The 23,636-nt window shown below is 35.1% G+C and overlaps 1 protein-coding gene across 1 annotated transcript; it reads left to right on the forward strand.

Moving 5' to 3' along the window:
* The first annotated feature begins 1,441 nt into the window (after positions 1 to 1,441).
* LOC149785213 (putative ammonium transporter 1) lies at positions 1,442 to 22,187 on the forward strand. Its single transcript, XM_089931192.1, has 10 exons — positions 1,442 to 1,536; positions 5,593 to 5,820; positions 8,302 to 8,402; positions 11,383 to 11,520; positions 11,798 to 12,031; positions 12,352 to 12,490; positions 13,324 to 13,418; positions 13,981 to 14,107; positions 16,745 to 16,858; positions 19,357 to 22,187. Exons 1-10 carry the CDS (start codon positions 1,449 to 1,451, stop codon positions 19,881 to 19,883), a joined length of 1,791 nt encoding a protein of 596 aa, XP_089787318.1. The 5' UTR covers positions 1,442 to 1,448; the 3' UTR covers positions 19,884 to 22,187.
* The last annotated feature ends 1,449 nt before the right edge of the window (positions 22,188 to 23,636 follow it).

Consider the following 23,636-nt stretch of genomic DNA (forward strand, 5'->3'; position numbering starts at 1 on the left):
ACTTCCTTAACGTTCTTATCAAATGTGGAAAGGAAAGGTCAAAGAAACTGGACCACCAAGTTTATAAACGTGTATGAAATACATCAAACCGTTTATCGTTTTCCCCATTTCAGTTTGGGACTATCGGGAAATCATCATCTGACAACTAGATGCATCAGTGGAGGCAGTGTATATAATTAAGTCCATTAAATAAAATCATAATCTTCAGGGGTCCATTACAGTAATTTCTTTGTATTTACTACAACGGTATAGTCTACCTTACTGTCTATTTGAGCGGTGCCCCATTACTGTACCTGAGCAGCGCAATCACATATTTATTGTCAATGAATCAACAACAACAAACAGTACATAAATTTGTAATTTATCATTGAACAAAATCCATAACAATACTTTATGTGCATTGTGCTGCAGTTCTTGCTCCAAATTTGTTTCATATTACTGTATTTCATCTCCGAAACTGAACATTACTGTATAGTATTGTGGTTAGGAAGATCCGCAGAGAAGCCACATTAATACACAGAATGGTTTTAGATGGAAAACCATGGTGTGTTACCCTTTACATATATCCCCACCAAATGACGGTGTAACCCTTTACATATATTCCCACCAAATGACGGTGTAACCCTTTACATATATTCCCACCAAATGATGTGTAGCCCTTTAAATATATTCCCACCAAATGATGTGAAACCTTTACATATATTCCCACCAAATGATGTGTAGCCCTTTAAATATATTCCCATCAAATGACGGTGTAGCCCTTTACATATATTCTCACCAAATGAGTAGCGGAAGTTTCTAAACATTTTTGGACGCACTATTACGTGCAGAGTGTGTGTGTCCATAAACAACAGTTTAAGCTATTAAAAGTTTGGTCACAACTTGGGGGACTGGGTGTCTCCGAACCATGTTTGAAGCTGCTAAACGTCAGGTCATCACTCCTGGGGTTGGGGCAAATACAAGTTTTCACAACTACTGATGAAAGGTGTAAACAACTGAATCAAACTATAAAAAAGTATCATTGCGTATGGAGAAGGTTGAGACAAAGATCAACAAATGTCAGACACAAATAAGTAGTTTGCAGCTCCTACTTTCGACAAGTTTCGTTTTTTAAAAAGATGTTACTGATGCTGAGTTTACAATCACTGGGTTGTGAGTCCAAAATTACTGTTCGCAGCAGTCGGGGTCTGCTGTTGTAGTGTGGTCTCTGACATAATCCTTTAAATTTAAATTTTTTAAATTTTAATTGGCCTTCAAACCACCCTGTATCATCGCCCAAGTATGGGCCTCTGCTTCTAGCAAGTTACTATCCTGTTTACCCCTACAGTGACCATCAAGGCTGACATGAATGTGTCTTAAGAGCCCCAAAAATTAGTTTCAACAGTTGATCCCTATATTTTGTTGTGATCTAACTTACTCATGTCCATGTAATAATTTCTTTTTCAGTTATGCAGTCTGGGTTTGCACTTCTGGAAGCAGGCTCAGTGAGAAGCAAGAACGTCACCAACATTCTGATCAAGAACGTTTGCGATTCGTGTAAGTGCGTGCTTTGTATTGGATCAGAAAATTGGTATTAAAATTAATTTGTTTTTTAAGTTTGTGTAGAAAATTAGAAACTAAAATTACACCTGTCGTTATCAGATATATAGAGGATATCTACATTTGTATTATATTAGGAATAATTTCACGAGTGAGGTGGCAATAAAAAGAAGTTCCGAAATTTTACAATAAATGCAGGACAGCATACTTTTTCAGTGCTTCAGATTAGATATTGTGTCAGATTATTGACTGTTTTCATACAAAAATGAAACGAATTTGCTCGGATTGTTACAGTGAAAGTACCTGGAGTCGAATACTATAGAAACATCACAAAGCCGTCCGAGCATAGCATTCTTAAACAAAATATTTTGATGCTTGTGAGTGTATTTGTTAGAATTTGGGTTCTTTACTTTGTTTATTTCTGCATTCAGCCGTGAATCGTCTGGAGTTGGCAAGCTTGCAGTCTAGTTCGGTAACAGACAATGTATCCAAATTCGGATTGTCACTTAATTTCGATTTGCAATCAACATTCATCAATGTCCAATTTTTATATCGCTGTCAGACATGATTATGATAATTACTACTTAGGCAATTTTATTACTTTATGCAATCATGAGTTTTACCTAAAAGAATGGGGGCCCCGAGTGGCCGAGTGGTCTAAATCGCTCTCCGTTATAGATCACTGCTATCTCACCTCTGTCTGCGTGGGTTCGAGTCTCGGATGCGGACAATGCGGATATGTGAGAAAGCTTGCCAGTAGCTTCTCGTGGGTCGGTGGTTCTTTCCGGGGTTTTCCCGGGTTCCTCCTCCACCATTAATACTGGCCGCCATGTATAGTCACAACAGCAGCAACAACAACCTAAAATTATGTAATGAATTGGTGAAACGGAATATCGAACAGTAGTCAATGACAATTTGCAGTATTCCTGTGGAAACCTAATTACAAAATAAGTTAATCATCGAAGAATATTTTCTTCTGTTTTGAGTTCAGTTTTATGCATTTCTTGATGGTGCTTCCTCCGTTAAATGGGCATAAATATGGGATTACATGGTCGAATAACACATAAACTGGCAGATATGTTTCCTACATGGCAAAAGAAAGTAATTCCAAAAGTGATAACGCTACGGTAACGATAAGAGTAGTATCGCAACTGTGTCGATATCATATTTCTCCCACTGATGCACACACACACACACACACTACATTAGTGTTTAGTTATGAATTAAACCGGTTTTATATGGCATTGGGTCACGTCGAGACCATTAGACATATTTATAAGCTACTCTGCGCTAACTATGGACCTCTACTGTCTGGCGAGTTTACTAATCAAGTTCTTGATATTACCCCCACACTGACCATCTTGCCTGACACATACGTGTCTTACGAGCCCAACAAAATAGTTTCAAATATTTGGCCTCTTTACTTTGTCGTGATAACTTACTAATATCAACGTAATATATTTATTGATTGCAATCTGAACTAAGTAACATGCCCAGGTTCACTTTCATTTTCAATCTTCAGATTCGGAGGTACGTAGTTTTTGCATGTACTCCGCAATCCCATAATGTCCAAATGGAAGATATCGGTTTTAATAACCACTGGAACTTGAGAAGTTTGATTCATAAGCAAACTAGTTCTTTCCCTCGACTCAGTACACACACACACCACCACCCCCCACCCCCCACCACCCCGTCTTTTACGCTTTTTACAAATTCGTAGCCTTATCAATAAAAGAAAAGAGATTTATAAATTTAAATTCACTGCGGCAAAACTATTGACGATTGTACGTCAGAGAAGACACCGGTTACGACCTTATGGTCTTAACTCATTGGGCCCCAGAGGTTTTTCTCGTTTTTGCCTGAAATGTGCGTAGGAACGAGATTTGGGGTGCTATTTCTGAATGCATCGTAATACAGCGGTTTTCAACGGATTATCCATGATAATAATGCTTAGTTGTATTAGCAACATCAATTTCCATTGGTTATTTTGCTTGCGCATGAGCAGAAGGATAAAAGTTGGAGTTCTTTTTTTTTTAATTTTTTTTGCTTAATAGACCCATCATTTTTCGTATGGAGACCCCAATTTATTCCAAAAGCCCACCTTATCCTAGTTTTTGCAAAGGTTCACCTGTCTGTGTGCAGTTAAGACCGGTATGCCTTAGATCTGAGGCCAAAAGGTCTAAAATCCGGACACAAAATCGCATTCCGATCTCGAGCGAATTTTGGGTGGAAAAAAAAAACGGGTCCAAAAAATGAACTTTTTCTAACTGTATTTTGTAGTGCAACTAGAACTTCCAGATTATTTGATATCATTTTAGAGCTATATTTGTCTGCTTTTTTTTAATACCACCCACGTTGGTCTATCTTAAATGGCCTTGATGCTGCAGGGCTTTGAAGTAGGGTACAGCCTCATCACGCCTACAGACGGGATCGGGGCCGAATCGGTTACACTAAGTAAAAGAAAAGAGCGAAAACCAAGAAATATCGTAATATTTATATTAAAAAAATATTTTCCTAAAATACAACGTGAAAATTTAAAAGGAATTTACACCATTGTGGATTATATCCCAAATAGTCCTAAACGTTCTATCACAAGTCCAAAAGTATAGAGTATTCCGAATGAATTCCAGTCTTGAATATGCTGATGTGTCAGTACCCTTCCACTGTTTGATGCGCTAACAGTCTCGATGTATCACAATGACATAATCCAGACTGTCTTTAAATGAATTCACAATAATTCAGAAATAGTGATTTAGTCCGGAAAGGATCAAAGATCACGTAATTCAAACGAATAATTGAAGGAGAGAAAAAATCTTTCAACCAATAATTGAACACAACCGAAAGACTGGTGTCACCACAGTTGTTAAGATAGGAATTCAAATGCAAACCACCTTAATATCAAAACCTACGACAAAATAAGAGGATCTGGATGAGTGACACAAATTCATTTCCAGAACATTCTTCATTGTACACAAGGTCATGTCTGGTACTTAAATTTTAGTTAAGAACATGGCAAATATCAGGTTCATCAGGAATTTCGAATGGGAAAACCAATGTCCTGAACGCAGATCCAAGTAAACATGTTTACCTGCAAGTGATAATTATCTTAACATATAATTTACCATCATAGATACAAATTAGCTATGTAGTATGTCGTTTACAAAGATTCTTACAACTTAAAATGATGACAAAAATATACGCACAATATACATAATACACCAAAATAGTTCCGATCTGGATGTGTAATGCGGAAATATGGATTGAACATCTGCTTCGAACGCCATATCAACTAACTGAAAAGAGTATGTAATAAATTTTAATATCTCATTATGCAGTAAATATTATCATTTATTATGCATCCATTTAATCTAATATTGTTAGTACGACGTTCAATGTGGATATTGGCCACAGATTAGAATTCTTCATATATTTTTGGTTACGTCCAATCGTATATATTAATACGGATGGGGGTTTAACGGCACATTAGCACAATATTGGCTATATGGTGTCGATTAATAGTAATGTTCTACCAAAACAGATAAGAATTACATAAAAGCCTTAGGAAGATGAACACTTCTAAATAAACGTAAATATCTAACACTTAAAGGAAAAAATATAAAGGTAAAATGTTACAATTCTATAAAAGGTATATAAAATAAAATAAAATAGTAAAATAATAGAAAATTCTTAAAATTTAGTTCAAAATGTGTTGTATAAATCATGTTCTCTCAAAGACCCAAACATTCTTAGATGTACCTAACGGAACTTTTTCAAATCGCATTTTCTTTTGATTTTAATTCGAATGTATTGTGGAAATATATGGAAAGCGAAAAGGGGATCAATACAATCATTACAAAACCATATTCGTGTTTTGTTCTGAGTCAAGAGGAAAAAATATCTTTGGATGTCGCTTAATTATTTTCGACCTCATAGTTTCGATGTGTCTTTACGCCATATCATGTTCATTCTTTCTGCCGATTTGGACCAAAAAGAAATGTATATTGTTTTGTGTGTTGACACTTATTTCAGATATGTTTTTCTTTATATTTTCAGTTATATGCGGAGTATCCTATTGGCTCTTTGGCTTTGCACTGGCCTATGGAGATGGAAATCAGTTCATAGGCTATAAGTACTTCGCGATCACTGACCTTCCGGCCAATCGTTATGGGTACTTCTTCTTTCAGTTCACGTTTGCTGCCACTGCTGCCACTATTGTGTCGGGAGCCATGGCAGAGCGGTGTGAATTTATGGCCTATTTTATCTTCAGCTTTATCATAACTGGTAAGAAACTCAATCCCAAAGATGTTTAAGGGGTTAATTAAGCGTCTGTCTGAAATATAAAGATGTCATATCAATCCGATTAAAATCCAGATCTTCACAGTCCAGACGACACTAACAGAATTTAATGTTTTGATGACCTTTGGAATTCCCAGTCCACTTACTTTAAGTAGCCTATCAGGTAAAGAATTTGAAATTCCATGTTAGGGTGAGTTATTGTTAGTAACAGTATGTTCCGAATATTGATGATTGTGATTTGATGGTGACCACAAGATCAGCAGGAGGTGACCTCGTACTGGTGTCCATCGGATCTTATTGTGGCAATGTGGAGATAATATTTTACTTTACAACTCTGGTTTTAAGGATCTCCGTCCTCCGTACGCGCAAGAGTAATTTTTGTGCGTCAAGTGTTGGTGGTTTCCTCCGGGTTTTCGGATTCTTCCATCTCAAATCTTTTGTCACTGTTTGATTCTGAATAACGAAAGGTTTGATGATGCCAATAGACAAATATAAATAAGCATGAAAACTTAGAGTATTGCATCATATAAGGTGTTGGACAAACATCTTATACTAAAAGCACTGAGGGGAGAAAATGACCAAAATGGATCTGCCACGTAAATTATGGTGTGTGCTATCCAAAGATAATATGGTGTGTGCTATCAAAATATAATATGGTGTGTACTATCAAAATATAATATGGTGTGTCTTATCAAAATATAATATGGTCTGTGCTATCAAAAGATAATATGGTGCCTTTTGTTGTTGAAAACCCTCACATCAACGCACGGTCAGCAAACAGATTTCCTTTTTAGTTTTTGATGAAATGATGTCATTTCTCTTCACTTACATTCATGGTGAAGATGTCTGTATGCATAGCTAGCCCAAGACATTTTAGGTCCTCGCGCCAACACATCCTTTATACCAAGGTCAATGATTGGTCTTTGACTTTGAAAGGCCAGCGCCACCTATCCTAAATAGTTAAATACTTTTGGAACTAAATGGACTTTTGGTACGTATCAGCGTTTAACCTCAGCACAATTATGTCTAGATGGTGTTAAATAAAACGAACGTTCTAAAAACGTATATAATTTACTTTAAACAAAGAACTGAACAGAACTTGAGCATAGAGGTTTGCATAAAGAATTTGCTTTGTATGATTTATTACCATGCCCTTTTAGAAACAGGAAGTGAAAGGGGCGTGAATATATAATCTTTAATAAGGTCAGGAAGACTAGTCTTATTTGAATAAATGGATCTTATAGCTACTTTTCCTTTATAAATTTTGAGACAAATAGTTCATTTATATTCCTAAGATTAAGATCAGGCAGAATCGGGTTTTGATCGTTTACTGCTGAAACTGACACGAAAACAGAGTTTAGAAACCGCGCTTTTCCGTATCTTCATGCATGTTTAATGTCGATCTCATTGACACTTAAAGACTGAAAAGGTAGAAAAACTATCTGTAGATTTCATTTCACCAAGAATTGTAAAATAATTTTTTTATATTATTTTTTCCATTAAGAATAGACCTAAATTTAAATCGCTGTAAAATCTTTGCTTTGTTTCTCTCAAACTATTTTTTAATACAGTTCTGACTTGTTTGTATTTACAGTGTTTTGATTATAATTTGTGGGTATCAGTTTGTATCTTTTTGCGAAACAAGATGACATTTGTGTAAAAATGCTTTAATTTGTGGATTGGTGTGTCCTATTGCTTTCAAAGAGTTATACATGTTGTTGGGTTACTTGGTTCGTAGCATCAATGAAATCAGACAAAGTGTATCCTGCGAACGATAGTTACTCTGTGTTCCAACTTATACAGGCCGGTACTGATAGCTTTTTTTACACATTCTATTTTAGATCCTACCTATTATTTCGAAAGCTGCTTCCTACCGTATTTTATTGTCTGTTCCTGCCACTTTTCATTTTATATATCGCCTATAAATTATATAACGCAAATGACCAAGACGTGTGTCCGCAACACATCTGTGTATATTTTAGAAACTTAAGGGATTTTTTGTGGCTCTTAAGTTACGGTCGGCTAAAGGGTCATTTAAGGAATGTTTTGTACAGAATATTTCCGGATCAAGTCATGTTTGACAACTTGTAAATCCCCGTAGAACAGCACAGTCATACATCATGTGGCCATTTCCAAATTCAAGACTACATACTGATGTTCCATCAGATACAGCAACCAATTCGATGCGACGTATTGCTCTTTTGAAACCTTCTGTTTACAAAATCCAGGTTAGGTCAATGCACATGACAAAAATAACGGAAACTTTCAGATCATAAGGGGTGGAGGGGGATGATTTATCAGACTAGTTTGGTATATACTCTTTGCAACTGATAAAACATTTAAGTATACTGACAATGTCCAAGCATTCATTACACAACTTATTCCAGTCAAAACTGAAGCATGTTACTATTTAAAAATCTGTCGCAGTACTGCAAAGACTTCATATTGTACGTGTCTTCTCTTCAGGTTTTATATATCCACTTGTGACCCACTGGACTTGGTGGCCAGGTGGATTCCTCGTCAAGGGAATTGATTATGGTGGCGATATTGGGCGGATGGGATATCAGGTTAGTTATATAAGAAGCAGCAGGGACAGGAAGGGGAATTCCGACACTTATTAAACCTAATTTGTTTGTATTTTTTAAAATAGCCAAGGTGGAACTCGGTCTTTACTTCCGTCTGCCACTATGTGTCATAAGTGCACTCTATTTACTGATAAAGAAGGCCTTGCTAACAAGGGAAGTATCCGAAAAAGATAACAGACATGTCGATATTACACAGTTGCCATTTGAAGGAGTAATTTGTGGCAGAGTTGAATGTTTTGTTAATGTTTATTTGGTGCATTATGACCTGTTTGGGACACATGACCTCAACTGAGCACAGCATAAACTATATATTGTAATTAATTAAAATCGATAGCAGTACATTATTCTAATTACAAAGATTTAAAAATATTTAATCACCTGCCAGTAGAACAAACAATTTATTTACCTTTAGTTTCTAAAACTTCACAGAAAATTGCAACGGTCAATGGACAGTAACCTTAATTTTACAACTACATGTTTAAAATGTTAATTTTAAAAAATAATGAAGAGCAGGACATGACTTTATTCGGACTTAAACTAAATCGTTTTTAACCAACCGTATAAAATAATATAAATATACAACACGTGTAGAGTGAGACATTTGAATGCAAGGCTTTATACTAGTCCGTACAATGCTCATGACTATGCCTGCACTGTGTTCGATGCATGAAGTATTGTTTGAGACTGAACTTTCCAAAGAATGAGAGCAGATTCACGGAATTATTTAAAAATTGTTAAAGCTACGTTAAAAATCCAAATCACACACACACACACACACACACACACACGAAATTAATTTGCGATATAACAGATTAGACCTATAACAACGATAAGAAGGCCTTAATTCAACCAAATGTTTCACATATATTTTCTTTCAGTTTTAACAATATTTATCTTGTTCTTCTTGTATATGAATTTGAAAACACAGATCTTGAGTAATAATATGACTTTTTTAAATGTTTAATGAAGTGGGAGTTAGTTCCAACTCTGCTTATTTGAAGTAATTTGACCAGAATGCATGGTCTAATGACCAAAACATAGACCATAATTTACTGTCCAGTGGAGCTCAGTAACTTGTGGCGCAGTTTTTCATTGGACCGCAAGTCAGCAAAATATGTGGCATTTTTGCTAGCCAAGGTTCCGACGTGATAACCCTATCTACACCTTGGCAGATCGAACAGATTTTTCAGAGCTTTGTCTAGTGACATCTATTGGTATTCATGAGTTGTCTCCCTTAGTATACAATGCCAACTAACCAATAGCGTGTAATAGCAGTGCGTTGTACGTATGTTGAAAATGCTGGAGGCAACTGACTTCAAAAGTATACTTTGTAAGTTTAACATCGCAAGTATGAGTACACACCAGAGAGAAGCTATTACTGTGTATTTGAGGGAAAGAATGTATTTGTACAAACACGGACAGGCAGTGGAAAATTGCTTATCTACGTTGGGAGTTCCACTTGTCTCGATCTTGTAGGAACAGTGTTCAAATTTGAACAACTTGATTTTTATTGGATGGGAAGTTCAAAGACAGCAGAATATCTGAACGATCTGCCAAGGTGAAGATAGGGTTAACACATCGGAACCTTGGCTAGCGAAGACGAATATGAGGTGAAATAGGGGAACAATGTTAGCAGAATGTCCTTGATATTACTGCTCCTTTCATTTATTATATAAAAACTGACACAAGAAAGTGCTAGAAATTCATAACCAAAAGATGTATCTTCATACATCCAAAGCACTGAAGATAGTTTATGTTACGGCCTAAATTGTCAATTGCGCACATCTCAATGTCAATTGCGCACTTCTCAATGTCAATTGCGCACATCTCAATGTCAATTGCGCACATCTCAAAGACGAAAATATGGTTCAAGACATCAAGCTACAGTGCGTTCTAAACATGAATGCACAATGTTTGCTTTATGGGACAGTTTGCATCTTACCTAGCCTCCATGGATACATTGGGTTCGTCCTTTAGTCCCAAAATCGTACATATTTTCCGACTATATTACTAGGAAGATAATACCATTGATAGCAAACATTGCCGTATCACACTGCCTCCATTTATTATTTACAGTTCACATGACAATTGACCTCAGTATTAACGATAATCACTCGCATGCATATGTAGAAAATAAAAAGTTTTAAATAAAGGTCTGTTTGATTGAAGCCACTAAATTCAAAAAAGCAGTCCTAGCGGATACTTAAGTTGGACGGAATATAGACCATGCGATATATTTTCTATTTGTTTGTATTATCAAGTTTAGAATCAACGAAAAGCTGGTCAGGGTGGACAGATAGTCAGTCTTTTGATGTCGCCTTAAATGTTTTTTTTTTTTTTTTATAACTCATTTTGTTACACACACAAGCACACACACACATACATACACACACATTACATCTTCGGTTTCTGTCCTCTCAACATTAGTCATAGTGCAAGCAATCGCTGCCTACCGTTAGAATATCGAAGTGCAGGCAGGAATTTGGCAAACTTGACATCTATTAAACAAGGCGTGGGCACAATGTTTCAACCGTAGCGTGTTTGAACACTTAGGTTCGAGAACCTGGTGTCATTTGCTTTCCTGCGCTTCAGTGCTACATCTTCTTGAGGCATTGCTTGTTTCAACCATGTTTACTGCAGCTGTAACATGAGACAATATATATTACGGCGATCTACGGACAAGAAGCAGTATATAACATGGGTCTTAATATCTTGTTGATGGCAGGAGACTGAGAGTCATTCCCACGGTTTATAAAAGCAATAGTCTGTTCGAAATGTTGCTATGACGTTATCCCAGTATGTAACATGACAACTTAAATCTACATCCATATAAACTGAGAAGACTGGGAACATATAATATTTCTTACAAACTATAAACACATTATAGCTGACAAGAGTGTTAACCGATCACACAGCAGAAAACATGTAGCGAGTCTAATAGTTGTTTCATACCATTTGCAAGGATTTTTCCGGAAGTGGGGTGGTGCACGTGGTAGGAGGCACGGCTGCATTTGTTGGGGCGGCAATACTTGGACCACGAATTGGCAGATTTGACCCAGAGACTGGAGCCGCAGTCTGTATCAGAGGGCATTCTATTCCGGTAAGTTCATCCGTTTTGTATCTTTGTGGTTCTGGGTTCCATTCCTGAGATTTTTTTTTAAAAAAAAAAGTACTAAATAATGTTTTTGAAGACAGTAACAAAAAAGGCGCGCATGGACTAAACGTATAATTTATTTGCAGGTATGGACGATTCATTGCTTTGAAGTTCACTTCTTAAATCAGTTTTATTTCCCACGTTAAACCACATTTACTTACTTATGTACAAGCATAACAAGAGCTAAGTATTTTTAATAATGAACCTGTCGTTTCTTTTGCAGCTTTCAACTCTTGGTGGTTTTATTCTATTTTTCGGGTTCCTGACCTTTAACGGTGCCTCCCAGCTTTCCCTTAGTCGCGAGGGTGACGGAGAAGCCATTAGTCTCGCTATCGTCAACACTATGATCACAGCAACCTTTGCGTCCTTTACTGCAACATTCGTCTACCGCATACCCAAGTTTGGATCTGGTGCCTGGTGTATTACCGTTGCCAGTAACGGCGCAATCACCGGGCTGGTAAGTTTCGGGGCTTGCCTGTTTCTGTTTATAGTTATGTTTATTTGTTTTTGTTTGTACAAATATAAATAACTAATTTATTCAAACTAATTACTTTCCCTCTTGTCTCCCTTTCTGTTCACCTCCATTCTCTTTCATTTCAGGTATTAACCGTCCATCCATATATCCATCCAAATATAACTCTACCAATCGATGACTCAGGCTACTTCCATCTCTCTTCGAGCATGCTTCACCTACCTATGTATGTATGTAGATAGGTGTATTGTTTGATCAAGGCCGATAAACGGAGGTATATTCAATATAAAGTGTTTTCCTTACAGGTTGCATCTTGCGCAGGATGTAATGTTGTTTACCCGTGGGGTTCGTGCATATTAGGTATAATAGCAGGCATCACCTATCACGCCTGGTGCTGGGTCGTCCGTGCTGTCCATGTAGATGACCCAACCGATGCTGTGGCCAGTAAGCATATATATATATATATATATATATATATATATATATATATATATATATATATATATATATATATATATATATATATATATATATATATATATATTAGCAAACACGAAGAAAATCAAACTCCTCAGTATGATTACTGATATTATAAGTATTATAAGTATTACTAATATTAAGTGACTTATCTGTAAATAAAATTCTCCCTCTTCATAAACATCACTGTAACCATTTCGTCACTCAGCTTCTCTATATCCATCTATACTAATACGTGTTTATGTATTGCATTATGTTGTTAGCATAAAATATTGATCAGAAGTTGTGCTGTTATATGGTCATTTTTTAATTTCGCTCAATAACACTGGCTTGACATATCACTTTTACACAGAGTTAGAGTTTTCTTTTATTCTCTTAGATTGTTGCAATGGGGTTGAATAAAATTTTTAAAGTACATGTATTTTTAGAAGTACATCGTCATCAAAACTGGGTATTAGTTAGTCGCGTTTCCAGTTGCAGTGATTCCGCCAAACCTTTGCCGCTTTGGTTTCATTCACTCTTTCGAGCGTTTTGAGTGCAAACAATCATACTCCTAATATTGTGTCACGGTGACTTTTTCATCATGCGCCAACATCGCAGGCATAGGGGATTATGGTAAAGCAGGCAACAGATACCGTTCTGTGGACTTCTTGCTTAATACGTTTACAAAGTAATGTCAGCATAAGTAAAACAAAATTCAAACCTTTTCCAAAACGCTGGAGAAAATTTGTACGTACTTGAACTGCACAATGTATTCGTTTCAAAAGGCGTGTCCATCGTTAGTTTTTATACGATTTCAGTGAATCTTGGAGGAGGAACATTGGGTGTGATTGCCGTCGCTTTTTTGGACAGGAATAAAGGCATCATCTTTAATTGGAATTACCAGTCAGGACTGGTGAGCTTAGTTTTTTTTTAAATTAATTTATTTATTTATTCATTTATTCTTCATAATTTTGTATATAAAACGTTAAGAGATTATGTCTGATTTGTCTTTCGATGACGAACTGGCATCTTAGCTTCATCGTTTAAAAAGAAGTGTAATGTTTGTACTTTGCTAATGTTTGAGATATAAGTAAACAAATAATTCCCATGGAAAAAACGTGCGTACAAAAATGGGTTTCCGAAACGTGAAGTGAGCAATATGAGTTTTATTGCAGAAATAATCAAGTTTATTATGACGTTTGAAAGTGTTACGTTTTTTCGTACAAATAGGGAGTGAAAAGTCTTGTTGTGCAATTAAGACGAATAAAAAGTAAAATTACATGGAAAACATACACGTATGCGGAAGGAAGTGATGTAGAAAGAAACCGATATATTGTAGAAGGCAGTGATATGGCTGGAACGACCAAACGATGCCTTAATTTTCAGATTTTGTGATACACGAATTTTTGTTTTCACCAGAATAAGTATAGTTAAGAGTTTGGTTGACTGATTTTCTCGAGGCCTTTTAATTTCAGTGCCTGGCCTGGCAGTTGGCAGGTATGGCCGTCATTATGTCCTGGACTGCCTTTTGGAGTGCGGCTTCGTTTGGTATTATGAAATGGATGAAGATCTTAAGGGTACCTGAGGATATTGAACTCAAAGGTGAGTCCACAAAAAGATTTCAATGTTGTACAAAATAAAAAAATAAAAAATGCACTCGTTTGGTAAATAGGACATGAAACAACTAAAACTGTTTTAAAGCTTTTGCGAGCACAAACTTAAACTTGGTCAACATACTCCACAAATTTCATATTGTATGGCGAAAATTGAACATTCTTTTCATCACAAGAGGAAATAGATCATTTTCTCTTTTAAATTAAAAGGCACCTGAGTCCATTGAAATGATTATATGATTATGATTTTTTAGTTATTTATCTTCGTACCTAACAAAGGCATCTACGGTAAAAATGGTTAAATGCTGAGGAACAAAATATGGTCAAAATATAAATATCAGTGGACAGTATGTTTGGCTGCCTTGTCTAATTCGCTTTTACACAGAATAGAATGATATCGTCACATATCTCGCATAAGAACAAGCAAACATTTATGAAATGCAATATCGATGACGTGTAAATATCTCGCATCTTATTGAAACGAATTATAATAAAATTTAGGTAAGTTGCATAATTGTCGAATATTAATTTTTGTCAAATCAACAATTATTGTCACCATTTTATGAATATTTAAAAATCAGCGTGACATTCGTTACTGGAAATGTTCATTCTGTGTCTTTAGGTGTATTTAGAGCCTCACTTGTGGCCTGCAGAATTACAATCTTTCAAAACTTAGAACAAAATGAACCCCTTTTACACTGGTATGAATGTGTACCATATGTACTCGCTTACAAATCGGGTCCACTTGCAAACTTATCGTATAATGCGCTGGCAGATAAGGGTCTGTATGGTTCTTTATACTGATTGCTCGTAAGAAACTGCATAAATCAGTTTTTCCGGTATATTACGAGACGACAGATCTGGATCTGCACAGTTTGCAGTTGCACCCTGCTTACAAGCTGTAATATAAGGTACACTTTATATATTTCGGGGGGTCCCGAATGGCCGAGTGGTCTAAAGCGCTCACCGTTCCGGATCACTGCCATCTCACAACTGTCTGCGTGGGTTCGAGTCCAAGGCTCGGCTAGCGTGGGTACGTGGAAAAGCGTGCCAGTAGCTTGTCATGGGTCGGTGGTTATTCCCTGGGTTTTCCAGGGTTCTTCCTCCACCAGTTATACTGGCCGCCATGTATAGCCTATCTTGTGCTGAAAAATGGCGTTAAACCCTAGAACAAGAACAAGAACAACATATCTTTCGGCTTGTTTTTCGGGCATTGTTGCTTCTACATTCATGAGCTTTAATGCATACATATATATATATATATATATATATATATATATATATATATATATATATATATATATATATATATATATATATATATATATATATATATATATATACATATATATATATATATATATATATATATATATATATATATATATGCATCCAGAGGAGTAATGCACAACCATACAAAAGAGATTTACCTACGTTCTCCACTTGGCTGTAGTGTTTCAGTCAAAAATTATTATAAGTGCAAAAACGTGTATGCTTGGATAATATCGGGATTTTATGTCTTCAGAAAGGTCTCCTTTTTTTTCTTTCAAGAAATCAGTCTTAATATAATATTAATAGTAGTGTTTCTGATACAGATGTAAGTAAGTTTCAGTGGCGACGTGTTTTACTCTTAGCGTCATTAATGGAATACCGCGTTATCATAAAAAGAATTCTCGCACATTAATGCATCACAAGGGGCCGTCCATTTAGTACGTACGCATGGAGGAGGGAGGGGGTAACCCAAATGCATACGCTTGGATATGGGGGGGGGGGTCTACTGATAATGTACGTACGCACAGTAAACGGGGGGGGGGGGGGGGCGGGCGGCTCGATGATAGTTTGTCTAATACGTAAACTGTTCGACTGGGTTCAGTCGGCGTATGAATTTTAGCGGACACGAGACAAACTGTTTAACGTTACGCAGCTTATTTCTTTTTGATGCAGCCAGACATTCAACGTCGGTGGACTAGCTGTTTTATTAAACACGCTAATATTATTAATCCTTTATGGTTTCTGCGTGGATTAAATATAGGCCGTTCTACAGACATTGCGGGGGGGGGGTCAAGCGTACGTACGCAGGTGTGTGTGTGTGTGTGTAAAAAAGTACGCATATGTACGGGGGTGGGGGGTGGGTAAGCTTTGCCAGATTTTTGTATACGTACTAAATGGATGGCCCCTAAAGAGGATTTGTGCTTTTTATATTTTGGGTCCCAATGTCAGATATCTGACTCGTCGGCAAAGGCAGATGAAACTGAAAACTAATTATAGACACACTTCACACGATATTGCGACAGACAATAGTTACGGATGATTTCAGTTAGCAGTGTAAATAGCAGGGGGATACTTTAACACTTAACGCCTTTTCTTTGGCTTCTTGATTAAGACGTTGAGCGTTAGAGCTATGGTCCATGACGTTATTCAAGTTTACAGGAATCCCAGATAGCTGAGATATGTAGGATTTCTGCAGAATATAATCGTTGAAATAACCAAGAACTCCACAATTATGTTTTTGCATCATGTAACACATTTGCTAATTTTAGATAGGAATTACGCGCTATGATGCCCCTTTTAGCAATAACATAAACTCAAAGACATTATTTGAAACATCTGTATTTGTCTTTTGTAGGCTTGGACATCCCTAGACACAAAGAGCCTGGTTACCCAGTTGAGTCCTACGGACACGGTCACGTCGAGAAGGTTATACAGATACTTGAGAATACGCCAATGGAGGTCTTCCAGGGTAAGTCAAAACTATTTTCTATTCGCATAAGGCTATCCTTTGTTTCCACTGATAAACTCTCCTATATCAACACATAAATTCCCATTCGATTCCTTGTGTTAATAACACCGACTTTCTTTTGACAGTGTGAGATGTACATGACTTTATATCAGCCTCTGCGTGCAATTCATTCGTGACGCGAGACAACTTCCGATTAGACCATGTACGCATTGCAATCTTCACATACCGCTAATCAATAAGAAGTATCACATAAAATTTAGTTTCGTCGTTACTTACTGCATACAGTATGAAAATATTTGATACCAACACGACAACGACCATAAAATCGAAACTATTAAAATAAGATTTTAGCTCGTGACGTAATAACTATTAGATCAAGCTCAAGATAGCAATATGCACTATTAAAATTAATGTCAAAAAGAGAAGAATTCGCAACATGTAAAACTAACTCGTTTTGTCCTGAACAGTCTTGAGCCAGATTTCGATATCCGTCTTCCGGCTTCTCAAGTCGAGTCTGTACTCTATGATCAGCAAAACGCGTATATATGGCTCTACATATATAAATAAATTAAAGAAGCACAAAAAGCTACAATAACAATATGACAATTAATAATGATGTTAACTTGTGCAGAAGTAATTACCTTCTCAGAGATTATTTTGGACACTGGAAAGTGATTTGTGTTTATCACTGATAAAATATGACAATGGTTATAAAATATATAGTAGTTATTCCTAAAATGTGTTATACTTTATGCAACGATGAATTTGTTTTAATCAATTAATTTGTTTATGTCATAACGTTGTTTTATCCCATCTTTTTTAGTACATATGTACTTCTGTAACTGAAATTTACAAATTCTTTTTCTATGTATAATTTGAGAATAAATGAATCCGTACTTCGTGACACGAATCATTTTACATCAGTTTTATATGTAAACTAGTAATGTGTCTTAAAAACAGCATGTCCTACTAAAAACCTTTCATCAGTAGAAATAATTTGCTGAAAAATAGCTCAGTTGAAAGCATCAATGAATGACATTGTTTTGTTGTTTTTTTTTTATTTTGAAACTTATATACATAAGAAAAGCTGCCAAGCTGAAACATGTACATAAATTTAGTAGGTATTTGTTGCTTTAATTTTCAAAACTCAAACCATTTGTCAGTTTTCCTCCTGTCACATGCATTATGTAAAATGTTGAAAGAAATAGACAGTCTCACTGGAATTTTGTATTCTATTTGTCTTTGAAACTTAAAATCCCTGATAATTATGCTGACAAAATATCGATCAAGTGATTTGTATTGTTATCGTGACTATAGTTGAATGAATGCCAGGTAAACGTAAATATTCCATTTAAATATTAGACATTTTTGGATTAAATTTCAACTAGAAATTACTGTAGCAAACTAAACATTCAAATCACAAATAAATACTAAAATGTATTTATTACTGTATTTTCCATTAAGCTTTCTATTACATAATATATAAAAAAAAGCTAAATATGATTCGATATCCATGCAAAAGAGGCCGTTGAAATGAAATCAATCCAGGGCTACATTATTAATAACATTAATTTAGTTAAATCCTCAGTATTCAATGCAGCACACCACCCTGAATCACTTTTCTCTAATGTGACTTGAAAATTGTCTATTTAGAGGAATTTGAATTTATGAGTCATAACCATGATAATGCATTACTATTTTGAATATGTAAATACTAAACTTTGGGTATTGGTTGTGAACTTCCTGAATTTGATACATACATGCTTTATTATATTACATACATATTGCACGTGTATAATGCAAAATGGTTGAAATGTACTATCTATACTATACTTCCATATAATTAACCTTATTTACATAATTGTTAAAATGCAGTTGTCTGTGTTATGGTTTCTTCTGCCAGTTCATTATAAATAATTTGCTCAAAACCTTTAATGAATCATGCCTTTCATTTGCTGAAATTTTTGTTCAAAAATATTCATTGATTACTGAGGGTAACTAACTATTGTTTCACTGCCTGAATGTCATATTTTTCTTTCATATGAATATAGAATTTCTTTCACTATAGCAGTAGCTACAGTATCATTTTGACAAATTTCATTAAATGAATAGCAATTATAACTGAATTGTTCATTTTAATCATCATTGTAAAATAATGTTTTTCATTTTAATTGAGTCTGCGGCGATTTTTCCTATAATTATTAATCTTAGATCAAAATATATGGCCAGTAATGTTAATTTGTTTGGTTACATATTTCAAGTGTATTTAACCAGAACTTTGTGTTTTGCTTTTTGTTTCTTGCTGCATTTATTAATATGTACAGTTTATTCCTGTTTAAAAATATTTACAAAATGGGTCATAGATTACCAAAAACTTATTTCCGTGATTTACCAACACAAATTTCTTGTACAGCTATCTTCATTGCCATTAAGATTTTCGGAAAATTCTTTAATAATAATAATAATAATAATAATAATAACACTGTTTTTTACTTCAGGGTACACAAATATGGCCATGTCATTCCAAGAGCTGAATGACAAGGGTCCATATGAGCACCCAGAAATTGCGGCAGAAGGTAGAAGGAACACAAATGCTTTGCATGAAGTTCAAACGGAGCCAAAAATTAGAAAGGATAGAGTAGCAATCCATAAACTTCACGAGGAGGGTTCATACGAGCATCCAGAATGGAGACCTCCGCTAAGTCCTCAACTAAACCATACCATCAAGGAAATGAATAAAAACAGTTCAAATGACAACTCAGACTTTATAATGGTACGTACAAGGAATGGAAGTATTACCCACGAACTTGACGTTTGCATTGAAAATCCTGAAAAGAAAGGAAAAATGGCACATAACAACCATGTCATATGTAAAATGGATGAAAATGGATCATACACATACCCAGAAGATAAAACAACCTTTAAGCGGACAGTAAGTGGTGTGAAAGAACTGGATTACCAGGATTCATACCAGAACCCAGAAATCAAAACAGTCGTCTCACCAGATATGATAACCCGGTTTTAGATGGATTTGGCTTGACCGGATCTACCAATCCACCGGATGTGATAACCTAGTTTTAGATGGATTTGGTTTGCCCTATTCTACCAATCCACCGGATATGATAACCCGGTTTTAGATGGATTTGGCTTGTCTCATTCTACCGATCCACCGGATATGATAACCCGGTTTTAGATGGATTTAGCTTGCCCGATTCTACCAATCCACCGGATATGATAACCCGGTTTTAGATGGATTTAGCTTGCCCGATTCTACCAATCCACCGGATATGATAACCCGGTTTTAGATGGATTTAGCTTGCCCGATTCTACGAATCCACCGGATATGATAACCCGGTTTTAGACGGATTTGGCTTGCCCGATTCTACCAGTTCAAATGTTTTATTATGACAGTATTAGTACTTGCATCACAAACATCTAATGTCAGTTTTTCTTCACGCTCCCCATCTTTATATATGTACATTTTGTTATTGTATATGTTCATTAGTACATGTAAGATTTTGTTGTTCCAAAAGGTTTTGTATAAAGACTTAAATACAAGAGCTGCTGTAAATACAAATCAATACAGGATTTATTTGTAAATACACACCAATACAAGATTTATTTGTAAATACACACCAATACAAGAGTCATTTGTAAATGCACATAAGTATACGAGGTTTGTAAATGCACATAATTATAATGAGTTTTGTAAATACATTAAAAGAATTAGAAATGCAAATAAAAGGGAAAAAATGAGATTATTTTTTATTGATATGAGGATTTATGACACATACGTTAAATACTGGAATAGTATTTTGACCACTTTTCAAGAAGACAAAAAAGAATGTCTTTATTTTGTGCCAATGTAAGATAAAAGAAAAGATGCTAAGAGAGACAGGAAAGGAAACACTGCTTGCATGTATAAGCATTTAGCATTTCTACACAATAAATACCAACACAAGCATATATTGGCATACCGGTTCACATAAATCACCGCCAAACAATCACTATCACTCATATATATATATATATATATATATATATATATATATATATATATATATATATATATATATATATATATATATATATATATATATATATATATATATATATATATATATATATTGTTGCCCATACATACATAGATACATGCATAAAAACACTCATAGCTCTTCACTTTGCCTGCATAAGCTTCTTAGAAATTTTTTCATTATTTGCCCTTTTGATAGCACAATATTTTAATCAGATATATATATTTATAATTTCACACACAGACAGTTGCCTAATGATATGTATACAAGGTCGTAGATGGACAGTTGCCTAATAAAGTGTATTAGATTCTTTCTTTTCTGACAGGTATTTAGCATAACAAACGTGTACATTCAATTTACCTGAATAGAGACTGAGCAAAATACTATATGAATATGTGAACTGTTTGTACAATGTCAATTTATTTTCAAGTTTTTCCATGTACAGTTTTTACAAGCACTATATTTTTGTACATTATAAAATTGGTTTGTCTCTATTAAATTTCTATATTGGTTTGTCTCTATTAAATCTATATTGGCTTGTCCCTATTAAATTTATATTGGCTTGTCTCGATTAAATCTATATTGGCTTGTCTCTATTAAATCTATATTGGCTTATCTCTATTAAATCTATATTGGCTTGTCCCTATTAAATCTATATTGGCTAGTCCCTATTAAATCTATATTGGCTTGTCTCTATTAAATCTATATTGGCTTGTCTCTATTAAATCTATATTGGTTTGTCTCTTTTAAATCTCTATATTGGTTTGTCCCTATTAAATCTATATTGGCTTGTCCCTATTAAAACTATATTGGCTTGTCTCGATTAAATCTAGTGACAATTGGACTCTTCTGTTTACAGAATAATTAAATTTATTACATAATAATTTTCTATTTCATTCCAGAATTAGTATTTTATTTCATGAATTCCAAATTATATGTGTGACCACATTTACTTTTATCCATTGTAAATATGATTTTAAAAAATCTGAGCTATGCGATATTCCCCAGAAATACAAGATAATGTCTCTGCAAATAAGATGTAAATGAACAGTTCATTTGAAATAATTCTAATTCTTGTGAGAAATACATTCATAGCCAAGATTCCTTGTAATATTTAAAACTGTAACCATCTAAAATTTGATCGTTTTGTAGTTAAGCATGGTAGAAAGATACATCGTTGCCAGTCATTATCTTATTTACGGCCAGGAGATTTGTTTGTGGTAAATATCCGATTATAGGAGTTATTGTGTATTTGCATGTATAATTTCCAGTTATATGTTTTCTTTAAAATAAAATAAATCCGGATTGTTTGATATTGGATGATAGTTGACATGTATATACTACAAAGTGTAACATTCGGCAAGCCACCGCATCGAATCAAATGTAAGTTGTTCAAATTTGAACACTTCCTACATGATCGAGTCAAGGGAAGCACACAACTTGAACGGACTGATAAAGAAGCAATTTTCCACTGCCGGTTTGTGTTTGCACAAATACCTTTCATTCAAATACACATGTAACGGCTTCCCTCTGGTACACAGTCATAATTTCGATGTTAAACTTACAAAGTACCCTGTCTAGGTCAATTGCCTCCACCGTTTTCGGCCGATGTACAATGTTTATAGCTATTGGTTAGTTGGCATAACATACTAAGGGAGGCAACACATGAAATCCAATAGATGTCGTTAGGACATAGCACCAATATAGCTGTTTGATCCTCCAATGTGTAGATAGGGTTATCGCAGAGGTGGGCAAACTTTCCAGGGCAAGTGCCGCATACACAAATTTACACCTTGACGCGGGCCGCATAGTTCATTAAGTAAAATAACTAATATTTGAAATAGCAAAAACAAAAGGTTTTTCTAAATGACATCTAATTAATTTTCAGTTGTTAATATGTTGTTAATATTTGAAAACTTAAAACTTAAACTTCAAAAGAAGCACATTTATTTGATAAACAGAGTAACATAAATAGAGTCAGTGCGAATGATGACTTGTTCCTAGGCCGCATGAAAGCCCTTGGCGGGCCGTAGTTTGCCCACCCCTGGGTTATCGGAACCTTGGCAAGTGAAGATGACAATGTCACAGAAGGACAGTTGCTTAACGATATGCATATAATGTCACAGACGGACAGTTGCTTAACGATATGTATATAATGTCACAGAAGGACCTTTGCTTAAATATGTGTATACAATATCACAGAAAGACATTTACTTAACGATATGTATACAGTGTCACAGAAGGACAGTTGCTTAACGATATGTATACATTGTCACAGAAAGACAGTTGCTTAACGATATGTATACAGTGTCACAGAAGGACAGTTGTTTAACGATATGTATACAATGTCACAGAAGGACAGTTGCCTAATTTCAATTTCTCCACAATTTTCTCACAGTGAGGAAAACATGAATCTTCTTTTTCTTTAAAACGGGGTGGGTGGGTATTAACCTAAACCTGAACTTGTATTTGAAGTGGAATAGTGCTTTCCGCCTGCGAATTCTAATTTGTTTAATCTATATTGTATTTCCCTTTGTTATCTCTGCATCTGCATTTCTTGTTCTCTCTCAATTTGCATTTATCTCCCTTTCTTTCTCTCTCTCTCATTTTCTTCTCCCTGAATTTGTGTTTCTCTGTCTTCTCGCTGCACTTAATAATAATAATAATAATAATAATAATAATATGGACTTAGTACAGTGCCTGATCTTTAGAAGCTCAAATCGCTTTACAATATTAGATAACAC

This window comes from Sinohyriopsis cumingii, chromosome 13 (assembly GCF_028554795.1).
Source record: "Sinohyriopsis cumingii isolate HCF-2022 chromosome 13, ASM2855479v2, whole genome shotgun sequence".
Classification (NCBI taxonomy): domain Eukaryota; kingdom Metazoa; phylum Mollusca; class Bivalvia; order Unionida; family Unionidae; genus Sinohyriopsis; species Sinohyriopsis cumingii.

What these genes read in the sequence shown, in the direction of transcription:
- LOC149785213 (XM_089931192.1), top strand. Translation starts at nt 1,449, where the DNA reads ATGCAGTCTGGGTTTGCACTTCTGGAAGCAGGCTCAGTGAGAAGCAAG. An exon ending in CAAGAACGTTTGCGATTCGT is followed by an intron (nt 1,537 to 5,592) that starts GTAAGTGCGTGC and finishes TTATATTTTCAG; the next exon opens with TTATATGCGGAGTATCCTAT. An exon ending in ACGGCGCAATCACCGGGCTG is followed by an intron (nt 12,032 to 12,351) that starts GTAAGTTTCGGG and finishes TTTTCCTTACAG; the next exon opens with GTTGCATCTTGCGCAGGATG.